This window comes from Varroa jacobsoni, unplaced genomic scaffold (assembly GCF_002532875.2).
Source record: "Varroa jacobsoni isolate VJ856 unplaced genomic scaffold, vjacob_1.0 scaffold_517, whole genome shotgun sequence".
Classification (NCBI taxonomy): Eukaryota; Metazoa; Arthropoda; class Arachnida; order Mesostigmata; family Varroidae; genus Varroa; species Varroa jacobsoni.
Genome location: NW_019213419.1, coordinates 68,681 through 90,709, shown reverse-complemented (window position 1 = coordinate 90,709; position 22,029 = coordinate 68,681). Strand labels below are relative to the sequence as shown.

The following is a 22,029-nucleotide window of genomic DNA, read 5'->3' as shown; positions in this document are numbered from 1 at the left end:
ATAGACGAACATATTTATCAAGCTTTTTTTTATCTATCAAGTTCTAGTTAGTTAGTGGCCATCTTTTCTAGTACCATTTATCACCAATAAAGACACCTTTATTAATATGTGTCTTCCAATATACTTCAGTATTACCTAATAAATGATCTCTAGGTTAGAGCTGTATGTATATCCGTTGCGGCACGATGACTTCAAATAGTCTGGAGCCAGTAATAGACTATTTACTCTACTTTCTATTTATTGATAAAAGCAGTAGCTTGCATTGGACTGCCACTAGTTACCGATGATATCATAATTCTGCCGCTTGTAATGATGGGATTTCGAACGTTTTTTTTCCAGTTATACTTCTAGCACCCATTATCCCAGTGCGCGCATACCCTAGACTCTTACAACTCATCCTTATAAGTCTTCCCTTTTCTTTGGCATTATAATTGCTTTATGTGAGTGTTGCTTAATTTTTCCCTAAACAAGCTTTTTCCAGCCAGACATATATGTGATTAGCTGAACCACACGTTTTATTAAAAACTGCTTAATTCTATTTAGATTTTCATTCTGTACTAGGAATTTGGCACTTGTACTCATTTTGTTCTATGCTAGTTAGATTTAACATAAGCAAGATAGGACTTTTGTACTCAGTTAGTTAGGAAAAACGATGCGATATGAGTGACGGGATATTTAACAATGTTCGTCGAAACTAGCAATGAGCATCAGGCGTTGGTGCAGTGGGTCTTCAACCCCGTGTCGAACAAAAACAGTCGTATATCCCATTAACAATTGCGTTAAATATGTCTCCAAAATTATCTTGATACGAGCGCGGAAACACGAGTCTAGTTCAAGCCATTAAGATTTCATGCCTTTCGACGGGACCATAATTGGTTCCAATCCATTATTTGCAATGCGACCCTCGACCCCGAGTTTCTAGGGTGCGTGAATTGATCCATAGATGCCTTGTAAAATAACATACTTAGAATATCTAAAAATTTTGCCTATTATTATTCTGTCCACTGCAGAATACTTCGCAGCAAACAAAAAATAATACTGAAAGTGACTGTGTTACCAGGCAGCTGTTTGGTGCGACCTCCTATTTCGTTAAGTTACCATACGTTAACGTCTGCTGTACCAAACAGACGTAAACAGCATATTTCCTTATACATTTCCTTTTTATTACCAGTTATCTTGCGTCACTCTCGGCCCCGTAAACAGGTTTGATATTATTCGACTTTTCTTCCCTTGAATATCCCGTGACGGTGACCAACATTTTTTATGTATGATACACATGCATAACGTGTAGTTGCAGGTTCGTCATGCACGTTGAAAATGAATTATACACAGTTGACCACAATGCGAAAGAGTAAGCAGTATTCTAGGATACTGTACACGTTCGGTATAATTAACCGCATTAGAGTCGCATCAAAAGGCAAACGATAACATAGAAAAGTAGTTCAATTTTTCTAGGATAGATTCTACCACTACTATACTATACCAAAATAACGACACTCAGCATTGTTAGGTTGTGATGTAGTCTGGATAGGGGTACTGAAAGGTCCGTAGTGGGACAGAATGAATTTTGCATAGATAATAATAAGCAGATACCGTGCTAATACAGACGATCATCGTAGTAGACAGTATAGGGTAAACGATATCGGGCAATGGCGGAAAACGATTCAGTGCATAGTAATTAGACAAGGTAAAGCAATTTAATTCAACCAGTTTAATTTAGCAGAACAAGTATTCTAGCTAATACGTATAGAACCTGCTTTTTCAAAGCTGTAAATATACTTGCCTGTTTTGCGTGTCACACGTCAGTTGCAGCTTTTAGAACTCCGGCTGCTAAAATCTTTGTCAGTCAGAGCTTCAATAATTGTTTTGCGCCTAATTTTCATTATATAATAATTACTGTTAGCCGTGTTTATTGGTTTCTACGAAGAAAATTGTATCTATTTCTATTTTAGGACTTATGAGCGGTTTGCTAGAACTTTCAAGTAATTTTAAGCCAAAAAAATATCGTCAGACGCTCTCCATTGCCCTAGTATAGTAGGCGAATCCACTGCACATCGACGAACGGTGGATCCCTGCATCGCTTTTTTGAAGTGCCAAGGTATAAGCATCCGATTATAGGACTAAAAAGGTCTGGAACGTTTTTACTTGTGTACGATTATCATTTGCCTTATGTCAAACAATGACCTGGAACTGGAAGCTACTGAAAGCTACCTGGAACTTTGGGTTCTTTCTAGCCCACAGAGTTTAAACAAGAGCAAGCTTATGGAGAATAACGACTTAATTCCCTTGAAAATCGATTGATGAATAATAAACTTTTCATTGTTTTCTGCAGTACGCGAGAATTTACAGACGGCCCCGCGCAACAGCTTCTACATACCGAACCAGCACAATTCGTCTTACAAAATGGGTTGGCTTGCTCGTCTGCTAATATGGCTGGTGTGCGGCGTCATTTCTGTATTCCTGTCTAGCCGGGCCATTGTCCGCGAGAAGCTTCTTGTATTAGCCGAACAATGGAGGGTTCCTCCATGGCTCTATTTGTCTCCGATTTCTCTTACGATCGCTTTTTTAATTGCTCAGATAGTGCTGATTGTCCTTAACCTGGTCCGGCTGTCGTCGAAGGGAAAGGCGGTCTTCATTACAGGTTAGTTCTTTTGGGGTGTGTTTATTCAGTGTTTACAAAATTTTATTTTTGACTTTATTGTGTCACGTAAATTAGTAAAGTAAAGTAAAATTTAGCAAATTTCCCCATATGGACATCAAAACCAGAAGTGGGTTGAGCCGACTAAGTAATACCGACTCTATTTCTCGTGCTTTACCGCTAAGCAACACGTATATGCTTTTTAAATAAAACTTAGCTTTATTTATTTTTGTATTAGATGAAGACTATCAAGGCTCAGTATCCTGAGGTAGAAAGACTCAAAAGAACATACACAACGAGTCGGGCCAATCGTTAACTCATTTGATTAACAACTAAGTTACCTTTAGGCAATTTTTTCCACTTTCATTGAGCATTGCACGCGTGATGAACGTATAAGTTTCTGACTGGACAAGCCACATGATGCTTGACTTGAAGTTTATGGTGTGACACGTTAAAATATTTAAAGTTAAAATAGTTATTTACTAAATACAGTATCGATAGTTGACTTGTAAAAAAAGAATGTATACTCCTGGCACACACGGCTCGTCTTGTGTCTTGTTTTGCCAACTGCAGCAAACGTAGGTAAGTACAAGTTAGGGTATATAAATATAAATAGACGGATATCACATATGTATGTGTGACGCTACACAGCGGGTTTTGTATAGTTGCAATTCTGTCGCTAATTATTGTCTATATTTATATATATATATAATTAAACATAAAAAGTAGCCATGTTTATTTTTTTTTAAATTTTTGCTCAGCGTCGCGAATTGCCTATCTGTTAAATATAATCGCTTCCTTCATCCAAACACTTCTTTTTTTTTTATCTGTTAATGCTTAATAATGTAATACTTGTTGCTTGTCGTCTAGCTACTTACTGTTTCGAATACCCCCAGGCATTTATTTGTTGTCTACGCTATCTGCTAGGTAATCGGTCATGTGTGACTTTGCACAAATGGTTATGCAGGTACTAATGCCATGCTTTCTACAGCCGAGACCCCAATATGTCTTATTATATTTTTATATCTCGATGAATATAGTGCTTTGCTGTTTACCGTTCAGGCGTTCAACTAGCGATATGTTACTACGGAAACAGATATTTGACGCTATTATCATTTGTGGAATGAAGCGTAAAACGACAATAGCGTTTCACCCGTTCCTCTTTAATGCAGAAAGCTAAAAAATACTGTCATTGAAGATCATTTGTATAATAAATAATAACAAATGAAGATGTCTTTGTTTTTTATTTGACCTGAACCTGGAGGTCCCCTATGGCAGGCTTTTGTTATGAGACTGCAGAAGTCGCCGTATCTTTCTCTGTTTCAGGATTAGACACATCCCTTATGTATAGCTGAATTTCCTACACGTATTTTTGTCACTGTGTTTATATATATATATATATATATATATATATATGTGGTATATAATAGTGGTCAGCTGGCAACAATTGTAAATTACGCCTGTGTATTTCCTTATTCAGTTCCTTAATAAAACATAGGCTCAAAGGAATACAGGACTTTGGACCGGGAATCTTTCTTTGAATCGCACTCTACATCACACGCATGGTATTCATTGCTTACTTTTGATAGTATCTATTGTTAATAGAAAAACATGCCTAAACGAAGCTTGTTACGACTGAAAATTTTCCGGGCCTCCGAAAAGCATAATGGTTCGCTATATGAGCAAAAATGAGACATATTTTACAAGGGAAGATCCAAGTGAAAGGTCTAGTAAGGCGTGCTATAGCGAGAAGCTTATTTGCTTGGCGGAGGAGTCCCGGTAATCATTATTGACCTACGATACATTTCCGTACTCCTTAATTATAGAAAAAATGCATGTTATCAAGTTATTAACCACAGCTCCAATTGGTCAGACCGAGAATCGTACCGATTAAATACCCTATTGATATTATATGTTGTAATATTACCTATAAGGCTGAGTAACGTCATACGAGACCGTAAATTTTTCGTACTTTAAAAGTTACCCTGTACTCGTGAAAGTTTCTTTGGGTCCACTATATAAGCCGCATTAAACCTTTATAGCCAATGATAAAAACATCAGAAAAACTTATAACACTCCTTTTCCCGCCGTCTGAGCAACGGTAAACAAACAAAACCTATGATAGGATTTTCGACAATATTTGCCATTCCAATGTAGTTTAGTACACTCTACATGGAACTATGATTGAAGATAAACGAGCCCTCTGTAAACAAAAGCTATAACAGCATCTGCAACTATAATTAATGTGGCCATTTGGCTAAATAGCATGTGCTGATGACTGTCTGATACTGCATCGGATCCGCCTGGCTTTTTTTTGGGGTCTTGTTCTTAAACCATGAATATCGAACCGGTCGGCCCGAAATATATAGAGAACGCTCATTCAGATCTCTGTTATATGCCGTCCGACTATCGGAATTCGATTTTTACTTGCTTTCCCAGTTTTCTTTTCCGCGCGGCTACCGGCAGAGACAGCCAAGATTGGACTGCAGTTGCAGCAAGAAGAAACGCTCTCCAATGCCCACTTGTTGGGATTAACCCTTCATTTTGCATTGAAAACACTTGCTTATATTGAAGGTATCCTGCTATGTTATAAATGCCTAAACTGCTAGTCCATTACTTAGTGCTAAAAAAACTAGTGAACTACTATAGGATTTGGTTACATTAGAGGAAAAATCGAAGTGAACATTGACGGTAAACAGCAGCGGAGGATCAATCTAAATTTCTTATTATACCTACATATGACGTTGCGTTCGGCATGAGTGGCCAATTACTAAGCAGAATTTCGGCTACGTTACTGAGCTAAAGTAGCGCTATTTACTGTAGAATTATGGTAGAACTACTCACATGCCTTTCTACACACAGAGTCGCTTAAATCAGTCTATGACTGCTGGAATTCATTTATTCCGCCGTGCTTCTTGGCATCGAGCATTACCAGCGAGCTAACCGAATATCATATGCTCGTTAATATGCTTACAGGGTGCGATAGCGGCTTTGGATACCATTTAAGTTTGAAGCTAAGATCTCAGGGATACCAAGTATTTGCAGGATGTCTCTTTCCTGAAGGTTCTGGAGCCGTGAAATTGCTCAAGGACGCGGGTGAGGCAGACAGACTTAATGAAGAAGGTAGTAGAGCCTCAAAAGGTGCCGGCGACAAAAGCCTGGAACCGGGATTAACTGTCGTACCCTGTGACGTTACGAGCGAAGAAAGTCTTCAACTAGCGGTCAAAGAGGTTAAAAGCCATCTCAACGGACAAGGTTAATACGCATATACTGAAATAACAATTTACTTAACTCGTCTACATCAAAGACTAAGCTAATTAGTTATACCATAGAAACTACTAGGGTTAACGCCCCAGACCTCTGCAGGTGGTCTTTTGATCACTTCTGAAGGCTCTCGTCGAGCCCGATTACGCTGTTCTTACTTTATAAGGCTAAGATCACACCACACCCACAGTCATCGAAGACACGTTGCAAAACCTTAATAATCACAACTGACAAGCGAACATCGGTTCGGTAAAGCCTCTTTATAACACGAGATATAACCGTTTAACTTATCCAGCATGTGGCCCTTTGTGCGCCTTTCGCAGAGCTGTGGGCGGTGGTCGCTAACGCTGGGATCGGCACCTACGGGTACCTCGAATGGATGTCGATAGAAAAAATACAACAACTATTCAATGTCAACACATTTGGAGTCATTCGAACGTTCCAGGCGTTCGCACCACTTCTACGTAAATCAAAAGGTTTGATCTTGCTTTAATTATTTGTTATCTGTGAAAAAAAAAAACTTAGATACTATATTCAGTAAGCAGTATCGGTAACTATGCCAAGGATCCCTATCGGTCCAGCTCCAATCCGCCTACCATGGGGTCGAAACAAGATCCTAATAGTTCTCATTATGTTTTTGTTTGGCAGATGTGAGTCGACAAGGCAGGCAGCATCAGTAGTATTTTCACTTACTATTGAATAAGTACACGAATTTGAGTGGCGGCTTGTTCGTCAACCTGGATACTTTATATCGATATAGCTGCTTTGTATTTTCACTCGGTGGATCATTCCTTATCACAATGTGGTTATTTGTGCAACTACATAGGATTTCTAACGCTTCGTTTGGATGATTGTCTTCTATCAGGACGTTTGGTAGTTACTACCAGTTGGTCAGCGCGATTTGCACCGCCTACGCTTGTAGCGTACTCGATGACAAAGCACGCCGCTAAAGCGCTGTGCGATGGCTTGCGAGCAGAATTGGGTCCGTTTGGGATTCAGGTTTGCTCTATCGAACCCAATATGTACAGGTCTGTATTTCACTGGCGTGTTCGTTTATTATAGTATATTTAGTAGGGTACGTTAATGGAGCTGGGATATCCAGTAGGTCACTAGGATTAGGTTAGTTGTGATGAGGCACTCTAGGCCGGAAGTCAGTTAAGAACCTAAAACCTAATTGCTTGTTAACATTAAGCTCTTGTTTATAACGCTTTACTGATAGAAAGTTATCGTTGGTATTTCTGTTGGCCAATTACTTATTATTTCATTCAAATTTAGGACATCAATAATACCAGTGACAACCAAGGAGCTCGACGGTCAATGGTCTGCGCTGTCGGCTGAACAAAAAGAAAGTTACGGGACAAAGTTGTTGAAGAGAAGCCGCATCATGACACAGGTGAGAACTCGACGTAGTTCGATGTTCGAATGTTTGAGACTCTTTTTTTTTTGTAATTTTAAGGTTTTAGTTGCATAACGAATATTCTGTTTCTGTGAATCAAATTTGTGAAAATTTTGAAGTCAGATATCTTGAAGATTTTCAAGCGTTATTCTTCTATCCCATTTGCTTCGACAACCTGTAACCCATGATTGATACATTACTTTAATAAGGGTTAGAATAAATTAATACACATAATGTATTCCATATCTGTGGGTTCTTTTTCTCTGATAGGACTTCGGCTATCTGTGTCAAGACGACCTAAGGTTCCCGATGTGGTGTTTTGAGCATGCTATTAGCGCACGATTTCCGAAGACAAGTTACGAATGCGACCGGCTCTCAACTTTTTTATTTTCAAAGTTAATTTCAAGTCTTCCCACTGAGTTTATGGCGTGTTTCAACCATAATATACATTACGTGCTGGCTCTCGGACGAAATTTTTTACCAGGACGATATGGTTAAGACTGACTTATGTACAACGACAACCAAGTTCAGCTTTTTGCACGAATACTACGTTTCTATAAAAACGTGCACAGACATATAGCGACCTAAATGTAATCGCCTAAACATATTCAGCACTGTCTAGCCGCACACAAAAAAAAGAGTCATTTCGAAAAAAAAAATGCCGAACAAAATTTAACGTTAGAAAAATACGTGGCGACCCGACCGCTGACCGACATGTCATGCTACGTGCAATAGTGACGCGTGTACAGTCTGAGTTAATCCGAAATTTTTTACGAGAGCAATACAATGGTAAGATGAGGCAAAAATAACTAATGATCTTTTAGGTGAGTAATTGCCATCAATTTATTGAGAGAACTTTCCCTGCAATGAATGCTTTTTGAAATTATGGACCGCTAATAAATTGTCGGTAAAATAATTACACTCTATTTTCTTTACATTTCCTAAACGTTTCAGTTTGCGGTAGAAGATACGATGTAATTAGCAGTTCAGACCCTGGTTATTTTAGACAGCCCGTTGTCTAGATTTCTAAGCATCGCGTATTCTAAATGATTCAAACTGCAGAGAAAAATCTTCACAGTCATAAGCCTGCAATAAAAAGCCGCTATTTTTAGCAATGAGACTTTTGCCTTCGACAAGCAACGAGAAGTCGTTTTCGAATGGACCAAATTTAGCTTAGCAAATTTATTGTAACATCCAGAGCTGTAAATAGTAACCTTTATACCTATTTAATCAGTAATTAATTACTGCCTTACAATGTCTAACTTCTTCAATTTTTTTCTCGTCACCTGTAAAATGGCCCTGCAGTAAAATAGGTTGAAGAGCGTTGCGTTAGTGCGTCGATGAGTTGTGTCGAGTCTCCTAAAGGCAATAATCACTATACCTTCAAAAAGCTAGTTACAAAAACAGCTAACTTAAGTGAAGCCATGAATTAAGCGCAATTCTGTCAACGTCTTACAGTTGCTGGCAGTTGCCCTTTGAGCAGTATGGATCATCGCATAAATTGTGTCTTCCAGTTATACCAGACAGTGATATATTTTAGTCCCAATTTTTCCTTTATATGCCCCTCGTCTATTTTACGAGCTTTAATAGTGATGCGATGATTACTCATACGTCATTACTGTATCTATGTTTGTATATGCGTATTTAATAAATTTAAATAAACTCGAAGTTACAATGAATTTTTGTTGTCACTACTGCTGTTTAATGCGCGCACGGTGTGTCGTATTAAATCCTAAGGTACGATGCTAGGGTCTAATGTGAGCAGCCTCATCTACCTATAAATACTGAGAAGTACGAGTTCCCGATTCGAATACCTATCGCAGAGTTACCCGTAGAAAGGGAGTCGTATCAATGTGATAGGTTCATAGTAAGGGAGGTCGTACAAAGGTGGCATTTGCTTGTTTGCTTGCGCCTACATAGCCATATCTCTTGAGCGAATACTGGAGACTGGAATGTTTCGAGGAAGCCGATTGGAAGATTTAGAATGCTAATCTTTACCATGGAGAACAGAACCCGAAGCGATCTTCATGTGCCATCGAGCACGTACTATACGCACGAAGCAGTCGATTTACTTTGGCAAAAAACGTATCGTTTGGGTTTGAGCCTACCTATAGCCTGCTTGTTTTAAATAATGAAAACCTCGAACATTGTGACGTGAAGCCTCGCTGTAAAGTGCTCAGCAAACCTCTACAAAGAGATCGATCCTTCTGTCCGCTATCTCGTTCAATGAGTTGATTGTTTGTATGTATACGCTTTTCGATAGCTGCAATACTTATCTTTCTCGAGTTAAGGATCGTGGAATCAGGACATCGTATTTACACATTTATCACTCGTTTCGTCTCAGGAAACTGGCCGATCGCGCAGTCGCTATCAACGATTATTGTTATCTAGGAATATGCCAATATTTTTAACGAAGTATTTATAATAGCATATTTCATACGGTGTCTACATTTCAGCGATAAGTCGCAAATCAAAGTGGTGTACTACGCAGTATATATATATATATATATATATATATATATATATATATAAATTTAACAGAAACTGTTATAAATCACAAAGGCCCGTCTTGTTCTCCTTTGCTGAATCAACATATTGTCTGTTCTTCGTCGGGTCCGTTTTGCTTTATTTCCACGCAAACACCGTCTAGCTCGACTCTGCTTTCTAACGTTTCATATCTGTACGCATATCGTTAGTGCCGACATAATGTATTTATTTAACAATAACGTTCGCAATGCTCTTTGATGAAAATGATTATTGTATGTAATACCTGCTCGTACAGTTTCGTAAATCTAGTATTGCGTATATAAACAAAAAAAAAAAAATTAAGAAATTAACACAGGTTAACAAAAAGAAAAACGATCTAGTTCTTTCGTATTGCCAACACAATATTATCCTGCGTCCATTTACGTTGATTAAAATTTGTCACGCTTAGTTAGATGAGCGTTTAGTCGGATCAAGTTGTAATACATGTAAATTTATGAACGACGTAAGTTTCTGCTCAAAGGGACGCTGCCACTTAGCTCGCAAGTTTCTTGTTTTACTTTTAATCAAATCCTGTGAACCTGTTCTCATAGTCTGACAGCTCAGATATATTCCTAGTATTTATATCAAACGATAATTGTCGTAACCTTTCATCGCCTTACCATTTCTACTATTTTTATAGTAATTCAGCGGTATAAAGCAATCAGGTAGAACCTTTTTTGCAACCTAAAGGGAATAAAATGCGAAGAGTGTACCACGGGACCAATCCTTAAATAACAAAGGATTCTTGATATATATATATATATAGTCTACACATGGAATAGACATTTCTACCGAAAAAATGAAGCACGATCAAAGCATTCATTGTATTGAAGTGGTTTTGTCCACTAGCTCGTTCTTCATTTCTGCTATATGTGTCTAATAATTTTTTGCTCAAGGAATAACTTTTGTTGACTTTAGATATCGGTTCATACAGTTGCTACTATCGTATCATTTCACCACCATCATAACCAACTGTTTGGTCTATAGTCCTTTATTTATTCTCAGGTCGTCTAGAACATCTAAATCTATAGATAATAGTAGAAGAAGGACCTACAAACCGCTGCTTCTATCGATGATAATTGGCTGTATGAAAATTCTGCTTAAGTGAGATGATTTTTTCCTTATGTTTTCATCAGATTGTGTCAATTATTTTCTTATTATGTCAAATATAGAGTAAAATGTACACAGGTTTTTAACTGGTATTTAACATGACTAACGTACGCTACATACATGTGATTAACCAGCCTATTGGTCCTTGGCGAAATGTGGCGCTGTGTTCTAACTACCCGAAAAAAAAAAACGTTGCCTTTAGATAAAGTAGGGTAAAGTTTTTCGCGCGAAAATCGATCTTTTTTGAATAAAGGTTTCTTGTTAGCGTAACGCTATGCGTTCGACATCATCCACCAGCTAGCTCCCAGCGTATGTGTTACAATCACGTATGTAATGTTAATTAAACAGGCTATGGCAGTATGTCCACACGAGCGCAATACGAATTATACAAGCGAATTTTATGAAATACAATACATGTTGTTTATATAATTGTTGTTTTGGCATAAACCTCTTTTGGACGTCCGTATATATGCATCGTCAGCGATCTATTATAGCTCACTGGAATCCTGGGTGGAAAGCTTGTGGCAGAGTAAATGATGTAGATTGTACATGATCCCCGGTTTCACCTAGTGTTCGCTCATCTGCCCCGTTGGATTTTCGTATCGACGTATCCACCTGGCAACTCATGTCATGTGATCAATTAGAGATGACTTGCACTTCATAGTCAATTACGCACAACTTTTCTGTTGAACAGAAAGCTTATTTTTGGAAATAATAATTTTCTATTCCATGTTTTTGCCTACATGGGCTGCCACTTAGGTGCGCTCATCTAAACCTGATACATTATGACAAAATCAGCAAGACCTGGCGCTGGAATCCCTACTTTTGACCAAGGTGACCCTCAAGCGACAGGAAAGCACCAAAAAAATAAGTCAAAATCGAATTTATCAAAGCTGCGTGTATTTAGCTCGCGTACTATTGACAAATGCAAACAGTCCATCTCATTTATCCAATACATCGAACAAGTTACTGATCGTATCGAAAAAAAAAAGTTAGCATGGAATACTGTCATTCTTGCGTCCGTAATAAAAGTATCATTTATTATCTGCGTTGCGAGAAACCTAAAGCGATCCTTTCTACAAACCTTAGCTTCAGTTCCCGCAACAACTATCAAGTCCTGTTATCAATTTGCCTTACGGAGAGTATATTTATTTCGGCTTCCTTGGAGGCTTTTCGGATATATCTCGTTCATTGGGGACCACGCGTCTTCTGCGTGCTGATGTCACGTTCAATTTTAGCGATGTAGCCCTTTGAGTGGAGAACGCCCCGACAGCGGAAGGTGACCGTGTATCGCGTCAGCCACGAGCAATGCCACTTGTCAGCATCATCTATAAGTGAAAAAAAAAACAGAATAATTTTATTCTTTTTTTGCGTAGAAAGCATATCAAGTGCTATACGCGCAACTTCATAGCCAAATCTCGCTAGACTGCGCAAGGGACGCACTGAAGAAATCACCGCTTCGTCCATGACCCAAATAATGAACTTGGAGCGGAAACGTGCCTTTGAATCCATCAAGCATCCTTTTTACGTTAACAGGTCCTGCAGTGCCTATCTCATCAGCGTGTGTCAAGAGTTGAATATTATATTCAGCGGCAAACTCTGTCATCTCGGCGGATAGGGCGATGGCCGATTCGAAGTGCAGTTGATTCGTTGTCGGCTTGACGCGTTTCGACGCCCACTGATAGAGGTCGCGAAGCTGAGTGACGTCAAGGTCGGCAACACCCGCGCTGCCCACTACACCTGGAGACGGCAGTTTCATTATGACATAAACATTTTAATATGGCTTTAACATACATGATGTTCCCAGACTAAGCAGATTCGTTTATCTCTGTACACTGTGGACAAATGTTCACAAGCAAACAGTGGCTTCCCTGTTACGATCTATATAAAACATTTTCAACAAAATACACTGGGCGGGTTAACGCTAAGTCGCTTCTAACAGTAACATGTTTATAATGACAACTAATAGCTATAATAAACACAAAATATGGTATCGCAATAGATTGCCAAGTAAGCATATCTCTATAATAGATATAATGATATTAGGTACCCTGTGAAACAAGGCTTTCGCATACGCTCCAGGTGGGCTGCATATGATGCAGTTCGAGCTTGTGACTGCCAGTGGGGTGGGCGAAGGCCACCAGAAGTAGATCGATTCGTTGTAGACACAACTGGGACAAAGCTGCGAAAATAATGAAAACGAACCATATTGAAACTCTCAAATAGGCTGGACAAGCGGTGAGATGCAGAACTAATCAATCAACTCTCCAACAAATCACGTTAACTTCTGCCGAAGTAAGTGACACCCACTAGACCGTTATGTAGTGTGTGTACGTAAACGTACTATTTAACAAATCCGTATTTGAGCGATTTTGTCTCGTATCGTTATCCGTATTAGCATTTTCATTTACATTAACTTATCTTAATAATTTCAAACTTCGACGACTTTCTATGTAGAAATTACGCAACGCTGGTCGTTAATAACTGACTATTGAAGTTACATGTATTCGAGTTTACTATCGTTTTTGACCTGATTAGTGACCAAAAATGATTTACGGACAGAGCGATTAGTTGCCACAAGTTTGCCCATCGACGCTAAAGATTGCCTGTGACAGGCTATGTAACGATCGTAACTTGTGATAAAATTGATAGGGTATCGAAGGAGCAGTGAGAACGCAGAGGGAACTGAACTAAAATAGCCAAATAGCAACAAACGCGTTAGCAGCACTATAAATCGAAGGTGGCACACACCTGACCTACTTGTGTAAAATAAAAAAAACAATTAGGAATATAGCACAGTAACGGCGTTGTTGCAACTTCCCGAGGTGCGCTGTACTTACATATTTTTGGCATCTAGCTTTTTTTTCGTAGTTATGCTGGGGGATGCTACTGCCCCGTGTGGAAACAATGACGTGAAGCATATGTCTACATCAAAATAAGTGTGTGACAACTGTGTAACGAACATATAAACAAATTATAGTTCACCATTCCACGCTCTTATAATAATCATAGCGCATTTAGTTGGCGTTATTATTATAAGAGCGTGCCAATAGACGTACCACTGTGTATGTGATACACATAAAACTCTACGCAATAACATTTATACTAGGGAAAAACAGAGCAGCCGAATGCGCTGAACATGGGATACTTTCCTTGTCTATATCACTTAAACAGATTCTCATATCACCTGTTAAATATTCATTTGGTAATCGTGATTCCATCTTCCCTATTTTAATCACCGAAGCCGACCTCTGCGACGCCGTCGTTACAGGATAAGCGAACGTATGTCACGAGTCCAATTTCAACTTTTTACCGACAACTGCTTTTAACCTCTTTCATCGACCACATAAAATAGGCGTTAACTTACGTACTTTTTTCAACCGCCTGGCGAAGGGCGTCGTCATCTCCAGGGGCTAGAAAAACTTTCACAACAGTTCGAACATTTTTTGCGTCTTCAGCAGATACCACCGATGAATGATTCTCGTGGGTATACTCTACCTGAAATGCGATTGGCAATCACGTAATTCCTACAGTAAGTAGCGTAGCGTCACGTCAGCCAGTGCGAAAGTTAAAGCATATAATAACAATAATAGTGTTAAGCCTTGTTGTTCCATAAGGCGAAACTAGTAGCATATGATCGATATCGCTCACTAATCGTCTAGTTAGTCACAGGCTGCATTTCCAACTTGAGAAAATGTCCTTACTAGGATCTTGCTGTGTCCAGTTTTCTAGATAAGATATAATCACACTAAACTGATACAATACCTTCATAAACTTACAAACGATCGTATAATACTCGAACTATTGGGCTGGCAATATCCAGTTACTTCTATAAGCTTTAGCGACAAGTAGATCACCTGCTTATTCATAACTGTTTTAACCCCCGACCAAGCTTCCCAGGAAGTGTGCTACATGCAGAAAGTCTTCATATATTGACGACGCATTGATGGGGTTGCTGAGTGCGCTTCAGGCTTTGTTACACTTGACAACCACTAACGATCAACTATCGATCTTTTCACATTTAAACATTGTACAGTCTATGATTTCCAATCATCTTGAAGCGGCCTCTCTGAAAGTGTTCGCTACGGTTCGCTAAATCAATGCTGTTTACCTAAATCGGCTCAACCATGCTGCGACGTTTATCCGTTTTATGATCTACGACATTGTTGTGACGCTATGTTGTGATACCTATACATGAAACGATTAGAACGATCAATCTATCCACCATATTTGTCATGTTCGAAATACTTACTGGTGTTTTAAGTTGTTTATCAGAAGGTTTGCTCAGTCTCATCATATTGTGATCGGTTAGCTTGTTTCCCGGACAAATAAGGCCGCCTCAGAAAAGGCTGACTATGGATAAACTGGATCAGCAGTATGCCAGTAATTAGATTCTATCTGCTGTGGCAGAGTTTGATATAACCATCACTATTAAGGTAATGCCGGACGAAAGTTTCGATCGTGCCGAAGTCGATGGATGGGTGCGACATAAATGACCTACCTATTATATTATCAAGATATTTAGGTATTGTATAGACTAATTAATGATTAAATGTTATTGCCTAAGGTGTATTATATTAAGCTGCTTGCTCTCTATGTCGATGCATATACTAGCCATATGGCTATTAGTTTCGATCCTGACATGGTCGACAGTATCAAGCTGGGCTGAAGAATCGCCACGCATTACGACGAAACGCTTAACCCACTGTTTCTAAGCTTCGAAATTTAAGCCTGAGTACTGCTAATGCATTGAACTAAAAGTTCATCCGAACAGGGAGCCTTGCGCGCGCTTCCTTTTCTACCTACGTAATGCCTGTTTCTAGTTTTTTTACTTAGCCAAAAAGATAGATAGACCAGTATCAAAATACCTTGAACCGCACATTAAAAAATCCAATTGCGACAAAAGCACTTTGTCATTTTTAGTTCGTGAATATACGTTGGATATGCGTTTCTGTATGAGCCGCATTTGGTTTCCGTAGTCTTGAATAAATTATTCAGCAGCATGTACACGCTCATATCGACCAGCAAGGACAAAGTAGCTCGTCCGTACAGGCTTAAACCCCGTCCTATTCGTGTTGCCTCTCCCGCGGCCAGGTTAGCATAATCTGCCTTCACAGTGTTTCCAGCTTGCCATCTGCATTACCAATCGCTGATTGTGCATCCAGAACGGTATCGAAGAGTTATCGCTTCACAAAGACCAAAGTCTTCGAACCGGTCTGCTCGTCTCGTAGACCTACCTCAGCGTGCTTCTCCCTACTCCGCTTTAGATGGTACCGTAAGGTTCGTCAACATATAATGACATGAACACAGTTCACGCACCCACCCACGAATACTCACCATCCAATGAGAGAACGAGCGAGCCTCTGATTACCCCCCCCCCTCCCTCGCGTAGCCCCTTTTACCTCCAAATTACTCGTACGTACTATCTTCTTCTGTCATTCTTCCGAGGACGGCAATATTCTAAAAGCATGCGTTAATGTCGTTGCCCAAGGTTATCCCATTTCCGCCATATTCAACCATTAACTCCGCCTACCCATTATCGTCTTTTCTACTCATTATTGATTGATTTCAGGTAACGCATAATTTCTGCTGTTACTATTGGCCATTGCAGAAGTTTAAGGACAACGAGGGCCAAGGTGAACTAGCCAAAGACAAATCGGTAGTTGCCACTAACGCCCCTGCCGGTCGATCTGGAATGGCCTAGTGTTACGTGTAAACGGATTGAATGCACCACTCGCATTCCATAAAATGCTTAATAATTGCCTAACGTTAAAACGTGCCGTTAACATTCTACCGTTAGCTATAAGGCCAGAGAACAGCATGGTGTCGATAAAAATACTTGTCCATAATAGCATTGAAGCATATTATACATATATATATATATGTTTTTACACAACACATCATTTCTGCTTTGTCAAAATTAACTTTTCAAAATCCTTGTGGCGATCTTTTGGCCCTTATGATGATGTCCTTCCGTACATGTACGTGATGTACAAAAAATCGAAAATTCCATTAACTCTATTATAGATCAACGAAATTAGAAGGGGCATAGGAATATGGCAATTACGTTCTGGTCCGTACCGCTTTGCAAAAAAGTAATACACAAATTCCATTGTTTTGTTACACGAGGCCTCGACATATGCGGCATATACAGATAATGTCGAAACAAGCTGAACCCCCAAAATGAGACCTGACAAGCTGAAAGATATTACTGTGTGAATTTTAACTCCTGTTGTATCATACAAATTTGACGCTAGGTTGGACGATGTGAGAACGCACATTAACAGATGCAAACAAATTAAATCGTGGAGAAATTTAATAAACATGTAGCACCATTTAGCGCTACTTTATGAAGTCAGAACGTCGTAAAAGCTACTATATTGTATATGTATAACAGCCATGTTCTATTCACTTTTTTAAACGAGGTGCGGGGCAGGGGAATGCACTGACTAAAATTCGCCCCCAGAACATATACTACGCATCACGATCTCGTTCATCATCCTATTTCAGCGGATTTCTACAAGCTCGGCGCAAACTAGTAATAATTGAATGCGAGTATTTTTCAGAAATATAACAATATAATGAACATTACTACAAAAAGGGAAAGGAGAAAAAGCGTCTGGTATCTGAACCACAATCTGTTTGTATATTAGCCTGGTGGACCTATTTGAAGTAGGCAAGTGCGGACTATTTTTTGTTATGATCATGAACTGCTCGGCTATGGTCGCCTCAAACGTACATCTCAACTGTCAACAACAGTAAGTGTCGAACTCTGTTTTGTGAATGCATGTTTCTGATAGCTGCTGCATTACTTTTGGTGACTGGCGAACCTCACCACAAAAGGGAGTGCCTATGTCAGAAGAGCTACAAACTCATCGGGGTTACTACTCTATTGAGTATAACCTTTTCTTCGGCAAGCTGCGGCAGCACTGGGTCCGCTAACAGAAACTCGGGAAGGACGACCAGGTAAAAACTGAGGTCGCTGAGTATGTCATATATGACAGTCCCATGATACAGAAATGTTCGGCCGTTCCGGTGGGCATCGCTCGCCGTATCAGTGACCGATAAGCGCAATGCCACATGCATTTAAGCCGCTAGATCGTCATTACCAATATGTGGTCGAGTTTGATGTTACAAACAGCAAGGCGTATGCAGCAAGCAATATGAGCTGGCTGGGTCTCGGTCAGATTAGTGGTTAACGCGTGATACAATGTCTTTTTTCGCTTCGCAAACGGTCGGAGCACTCTTTTTTTTTATCCTAACTCACACATATTACCCGGGTGTCGTATAATAACTATTTGTAAGTGAGTTTCGGGAAGTAACTTACTGTGTCGAGGAGCAGCAGAAAGATCTGATTGAGTAAATCTTAACTTGCTAGTCACAAAATTACAGTAAATAAACACCTGCCAATATGTCTTTTATCGCTCTGGACTAATATACTCTAACAACAACCTATTTATATTTAACAGAAGGTAAATCTGAGCGTCGCATAAAGCGTACGAATTGACTTCCTTGATTCCAAAGGTGCAGTCCACTCGAGTTTTGGTAGACGCTACAAACGTAGCACAATTTCTACAATATTTCTACAATATCTACGCAAAAAACGTAGCGTAGATAATGGCGCTATTTGTCGCTGCAGCATCCTGTCTCATGTGACCCCTACCCGCCCATAACATAGAACAACAGCGATAAGAACATGGGGACGGTAAACCCTAATGTTATAAGAGTTTTCTCTTCAGTAAATACCATTCACCGTGCGTTTCGTTACGCAGCTTTGTTTTTTTTACCACGGGGAATGATAGCAGCTAGTCATATAAGTGAACTATTTTTATATGAAATATTAAACGTGAATTTACTTACACCTGGAATTATTAACTGTAGGAAATCGTATTACGCAGGCCCCTTACTATAAATATCCGAGCGTAGCCAATTGGGTAAAGTCCCAGTGCGGAATTCTACAATGCGCCCTAATACTCAGCTTGTCGTCTGCGAACTGAGTGTCTTCCATGTGTTCAGTTATATGAGCGGTAACCAAAATAAGCATAAGAGCTGCGTTCGAATTTCCGCGTCGGCACAACTAACTAACTGTTCTGATGTCTCACACTGCTGTGTGTTAATACAAAACGCAGACTCGATATTTCTACTATATATATCTATGGCAAACTTACCTCGTATCCTTCTTACTCGAGAGAAGTGGTTTGATCGAAGCTCTGCATATTTTGAGCTGGTCAACGTAGAAGCATTAGATTTTGCTGAACTTCAAGAACAATCCTAGTATATAGTACTGGGTTAAGTAATTATATGGAACGCATTTCGACATTGGGTGGCTCGGAGAGGCAACAGCGGCCCAGAAAAACTAACTGCTATCGTTTGTGTTGTCGTTACGATCATAAATTGCCGTACGCCATGTGGCATGTGTGGTGTTGGTCTAACTGTTCTTATGAAATGCAGCTGACTTGTTTTTCAATTTCACTGTTTCCCTTTTATCTCACTACTCTCTGACTTTTCAAGCTATGTTGTAAAACGTACTTTGTCAAGTAATGAAAAAAAAAACGACTACCAATTACAATAGTTAACCCATTAAACGATCGACTTCCCCCTGCGCCTAGCCAGTTGATCGCGAGCCAATCGTAGGCTTAGTGTCGCCGACATTACCACTACCTTCGTTACTTCAGCTAAACAAACGGGAAAACTCTTCTATTGATCATAAGAACAACTAAATTCGTTGTTTAGAAACACCATATTTTTATATTATCCATTTGTTAGCAGATCGCAACTTCATACAAGTGGATCGGAGTGTAACGAGGTATACATTCCGTATATATAAATGTGCTATTGTCATCTTCATTGATTGCCATCCCTATAAGTATGTTTTACTTCGAAAGGCCAATGATGAAGAGTCTGACTGTTCGAACTATTTCAGCTTTTCTATTGCGCATAATTCATATAGTATCAAACCAATAGACTGTTGGAGCTATTTCCTGAGTTTTTTTCTAATGAATCAACCCATAGTATACTTTTACACACTGTCGCCTAACGGCGCTGTCTAATTTCAACATGCATGGTACGACCTATAGCGAGCCTTTATGATCAGGCCGTCTAAAAATTGCAAAAACCTACCGATTTTTTCAAATATGAGCCACAATGCCAAATGTCAGTAGCATGTAAACGTGAGAGTAACCAGAATTTCTTCTGCGAGGCTGTGTACGTGTGTGTGTGTGTGTGTGTGAAAAAGACGCCACAAACATGTGATACCTATATCTCAACTGATAGTCTGCCCTTCAACTAAATCTGCTGGTTTCAATACAGAAAAGGTCACAGGATAGCCATAAAAGAGAACACTTAAACATAATCAATGACTAGTTAACTGTTTGTGTGACGTTAAGGGTCGTATTAGCTCGTCGCGGCAATGAGAGATAACAAGTTGTCAAAATGCCTCTCAGTGCCTCCTTCTATTTCGTCTTCATTTAGTCACTCATTTGATCTGGCACCAATATCAAGTAGCAATTCACTGGCGGATACCACGTCTACCATACATAATATCCGCTATATTTGGATCCCGTACGTGACGATAGGGGTAGTAACAAAGATTAGGAGCAGTAGTTGAAATGCCGAGCGGTTGTCGTTTTACAATCGCCGTTTTGAGCAAAGCTACGGAACAACAAGACAGCTGCAACAGAGAAATCATGGTGCTTTTACACTGGAAGAAAGGCTGGACATGTCACATACGATAGAATAGAAAGCAAAGCGAGTGATTCAATGGTTCGGGGAGCGATAACTGCATCCGCTAGTCGCTAAAGACGTGACAACGCTACAAAATCGTCGCGTCGACCTTTTGTGTGGAAACAATACCAGTTTACGACATTTACGCAGCGTCGGCCCTGCCAAACGCTTTGGCAGTTGACGCATTTCAATCGCGACATTGTTGCCGCTGTTACAGATGTTATTGGCGATACGGGCACACTACGGGGGGTAACAGAAACTCCATACGAGACGACTTGTTTGCGCACCAGGCCTAATGGTGTAACAATAAAATCTAGCAATCTAACCGGAGCTCTAACGTCATTGGTACTGCGTTCTATCGAATATATGCGAACAGATGTTTCAGATGCAAAAAACGTACAACAAAGAATTATGCCTCTTTTTAATAATCAGCGTATTTCATTTTAAATATATTTCTAAATAGATTAAGCTCGATAGTGCCGACAAGGCGAATGCGTTGACATTGCAACCAAACTATCGTATTTGGCCTCTTATACGATGCGTAGGTTTGTAATACGTAAACCATCAGAATCTGCGGTACGCCAGTAGTCACGTAACGGGTGAAAAGACTGGAGCATCGAATACACTGCGGTTGATCATTATTACATTTATTATCGTATAGCGTCCGTCACGATCCTCTTTACGACTCAGTGCAAGCAAGGAATACAGTTTTAGACAATACATTTGTCGAACTTGCAAAAACAGCCCCTGACCTAGCGACATACTGCAATTACTCGAATAGTAACCAAATTTAGAAAGCTCTTGGTGCACATCAAATGTCTGTGGCCGCATTAAATGTACTGGCTTGTCAAACAGGTTTGATCATTTTTAAGGCAAATATTTTGTGTATTTTTATATCTAAGTAATCTTACTAAGCTATATATACGCCGTTCTGTTCTATGACCTTATGTCATTTTTCTATCATCATCATCATACGATCACGGTGGAACTTTTACCGCTTCTAAACAAGGATCAGTGGCCGGTGATTTTGGCGTTCCCTTATGAGACTAAATTAATACATCTGGGGGAGTTTTAGAAAGGCCGAAACAGAGGATCGTCGAATGGTGCAAGATCCGGGTCATCCAGCGGATGACCGGATCCTCAATCCACCGTTCAGGTTCTTTCAGCTTTTGTCGAGTAACTAAAATGTACGGTCTGGAATTATCGATGCTTATTTTTCACACAAATTCCAGTCAATCTTTTTAGTTGTGCGTTGTAATCTTCTTATCTGTTTATAGTAGAGACGCGAGCTAATCATACTGGGGCAACCACTCATAATACACGATTTTCTGTCGATCCCACCAAATTCAGAGAACATATATATATATATATA

At 39.6% G+C, this 22,029-nt stretch overlaps 2 protein-coding genes across 15 annotated transcripts in view; one reads left to right on the top strand and one right to left on the bottom strand.

Moving 5' to 3' along the window:
- Positions 1 to 8,214, top strand: part of LOC111261092 (retinol dehydrogenase 5) — a 12,426-nt gene extending 4,212 nt beyond the window's left edge. For all 5 annotated transcript variants that reach the window (XM_022834317.2, XM_022834319.2, XM_022834320.2 and 2 more), the window contains exons 2-7: positions 2,333 to 2,641; positions 5,615 to 5,893; positions 6,226 to 6,378; positions 6,768 to 6,930; positions 7,178 to 7,295; positions 7,569 to 8,214. In XM_022834317.2, coding sequence (XP_022690052.1) covers positions 2,333 to 2,641; positions 5,615 to 5,893; positions 6,226 to 6,378; positions 6,768 to 6,930; positions 7,178 to 7,295; positions 7,569 to 7,796 — 1,250 coding nt within the window. In that variant the 3' untranslated portion in view covers positions 7,797 to 8,214. The remainder of the gene's footprint in view (positions 1 to 2,332; positions 2,642 to 5,614; positions 5,894 to 6,225; positions 6,379 to 6,767; positions 6,931 to 7,177; positions 7,296 to 7,568) is intronic.
- Positions 8,215 to 10,797: 2,583 nt separating this feature from the next.
- The window catches only part of Gclm (Glutamate-cysteine ligase modifier subunit), a 19,885-nt gene continuing 8,653 nt past the window's right edge, over positions 10,798 to 22,029 (bottom strand). For 9 of the 10 annotated variants that reach the window (XM_022834327.2, XM_022834329.2, XM_022834328.2 and 6 more), the window contains 4 exons: positions 14,306 to 14,432; positions 12,985 to 13,116; positions 12,435 to 12,674; positions 11,813 to 12,262 (listed from right to left, as the gene is read on the bottom strand). In XM_022834327.2, the coding sequence (XP_022690062.1) occupies positions 12,123 to 12,262; positions 12,435 to 12,674; positions 12,985 to 13,116; positions 14,306 to 14,432 (639 nt within the window). In that variant the 3' untranslated portion in view covers positions 11,813 to 12,122. Of the gene's footprint in view, positions 11,550 to 11,812; positions 12,263 to 12,434; positions 12,675 to 12,984; positions 13,117 to 14,305; positions 14,433 to 22,029 lie in introns of those variants that run through there. The other variant, XR_002680779.2, reaches the window with a different exon arrangement.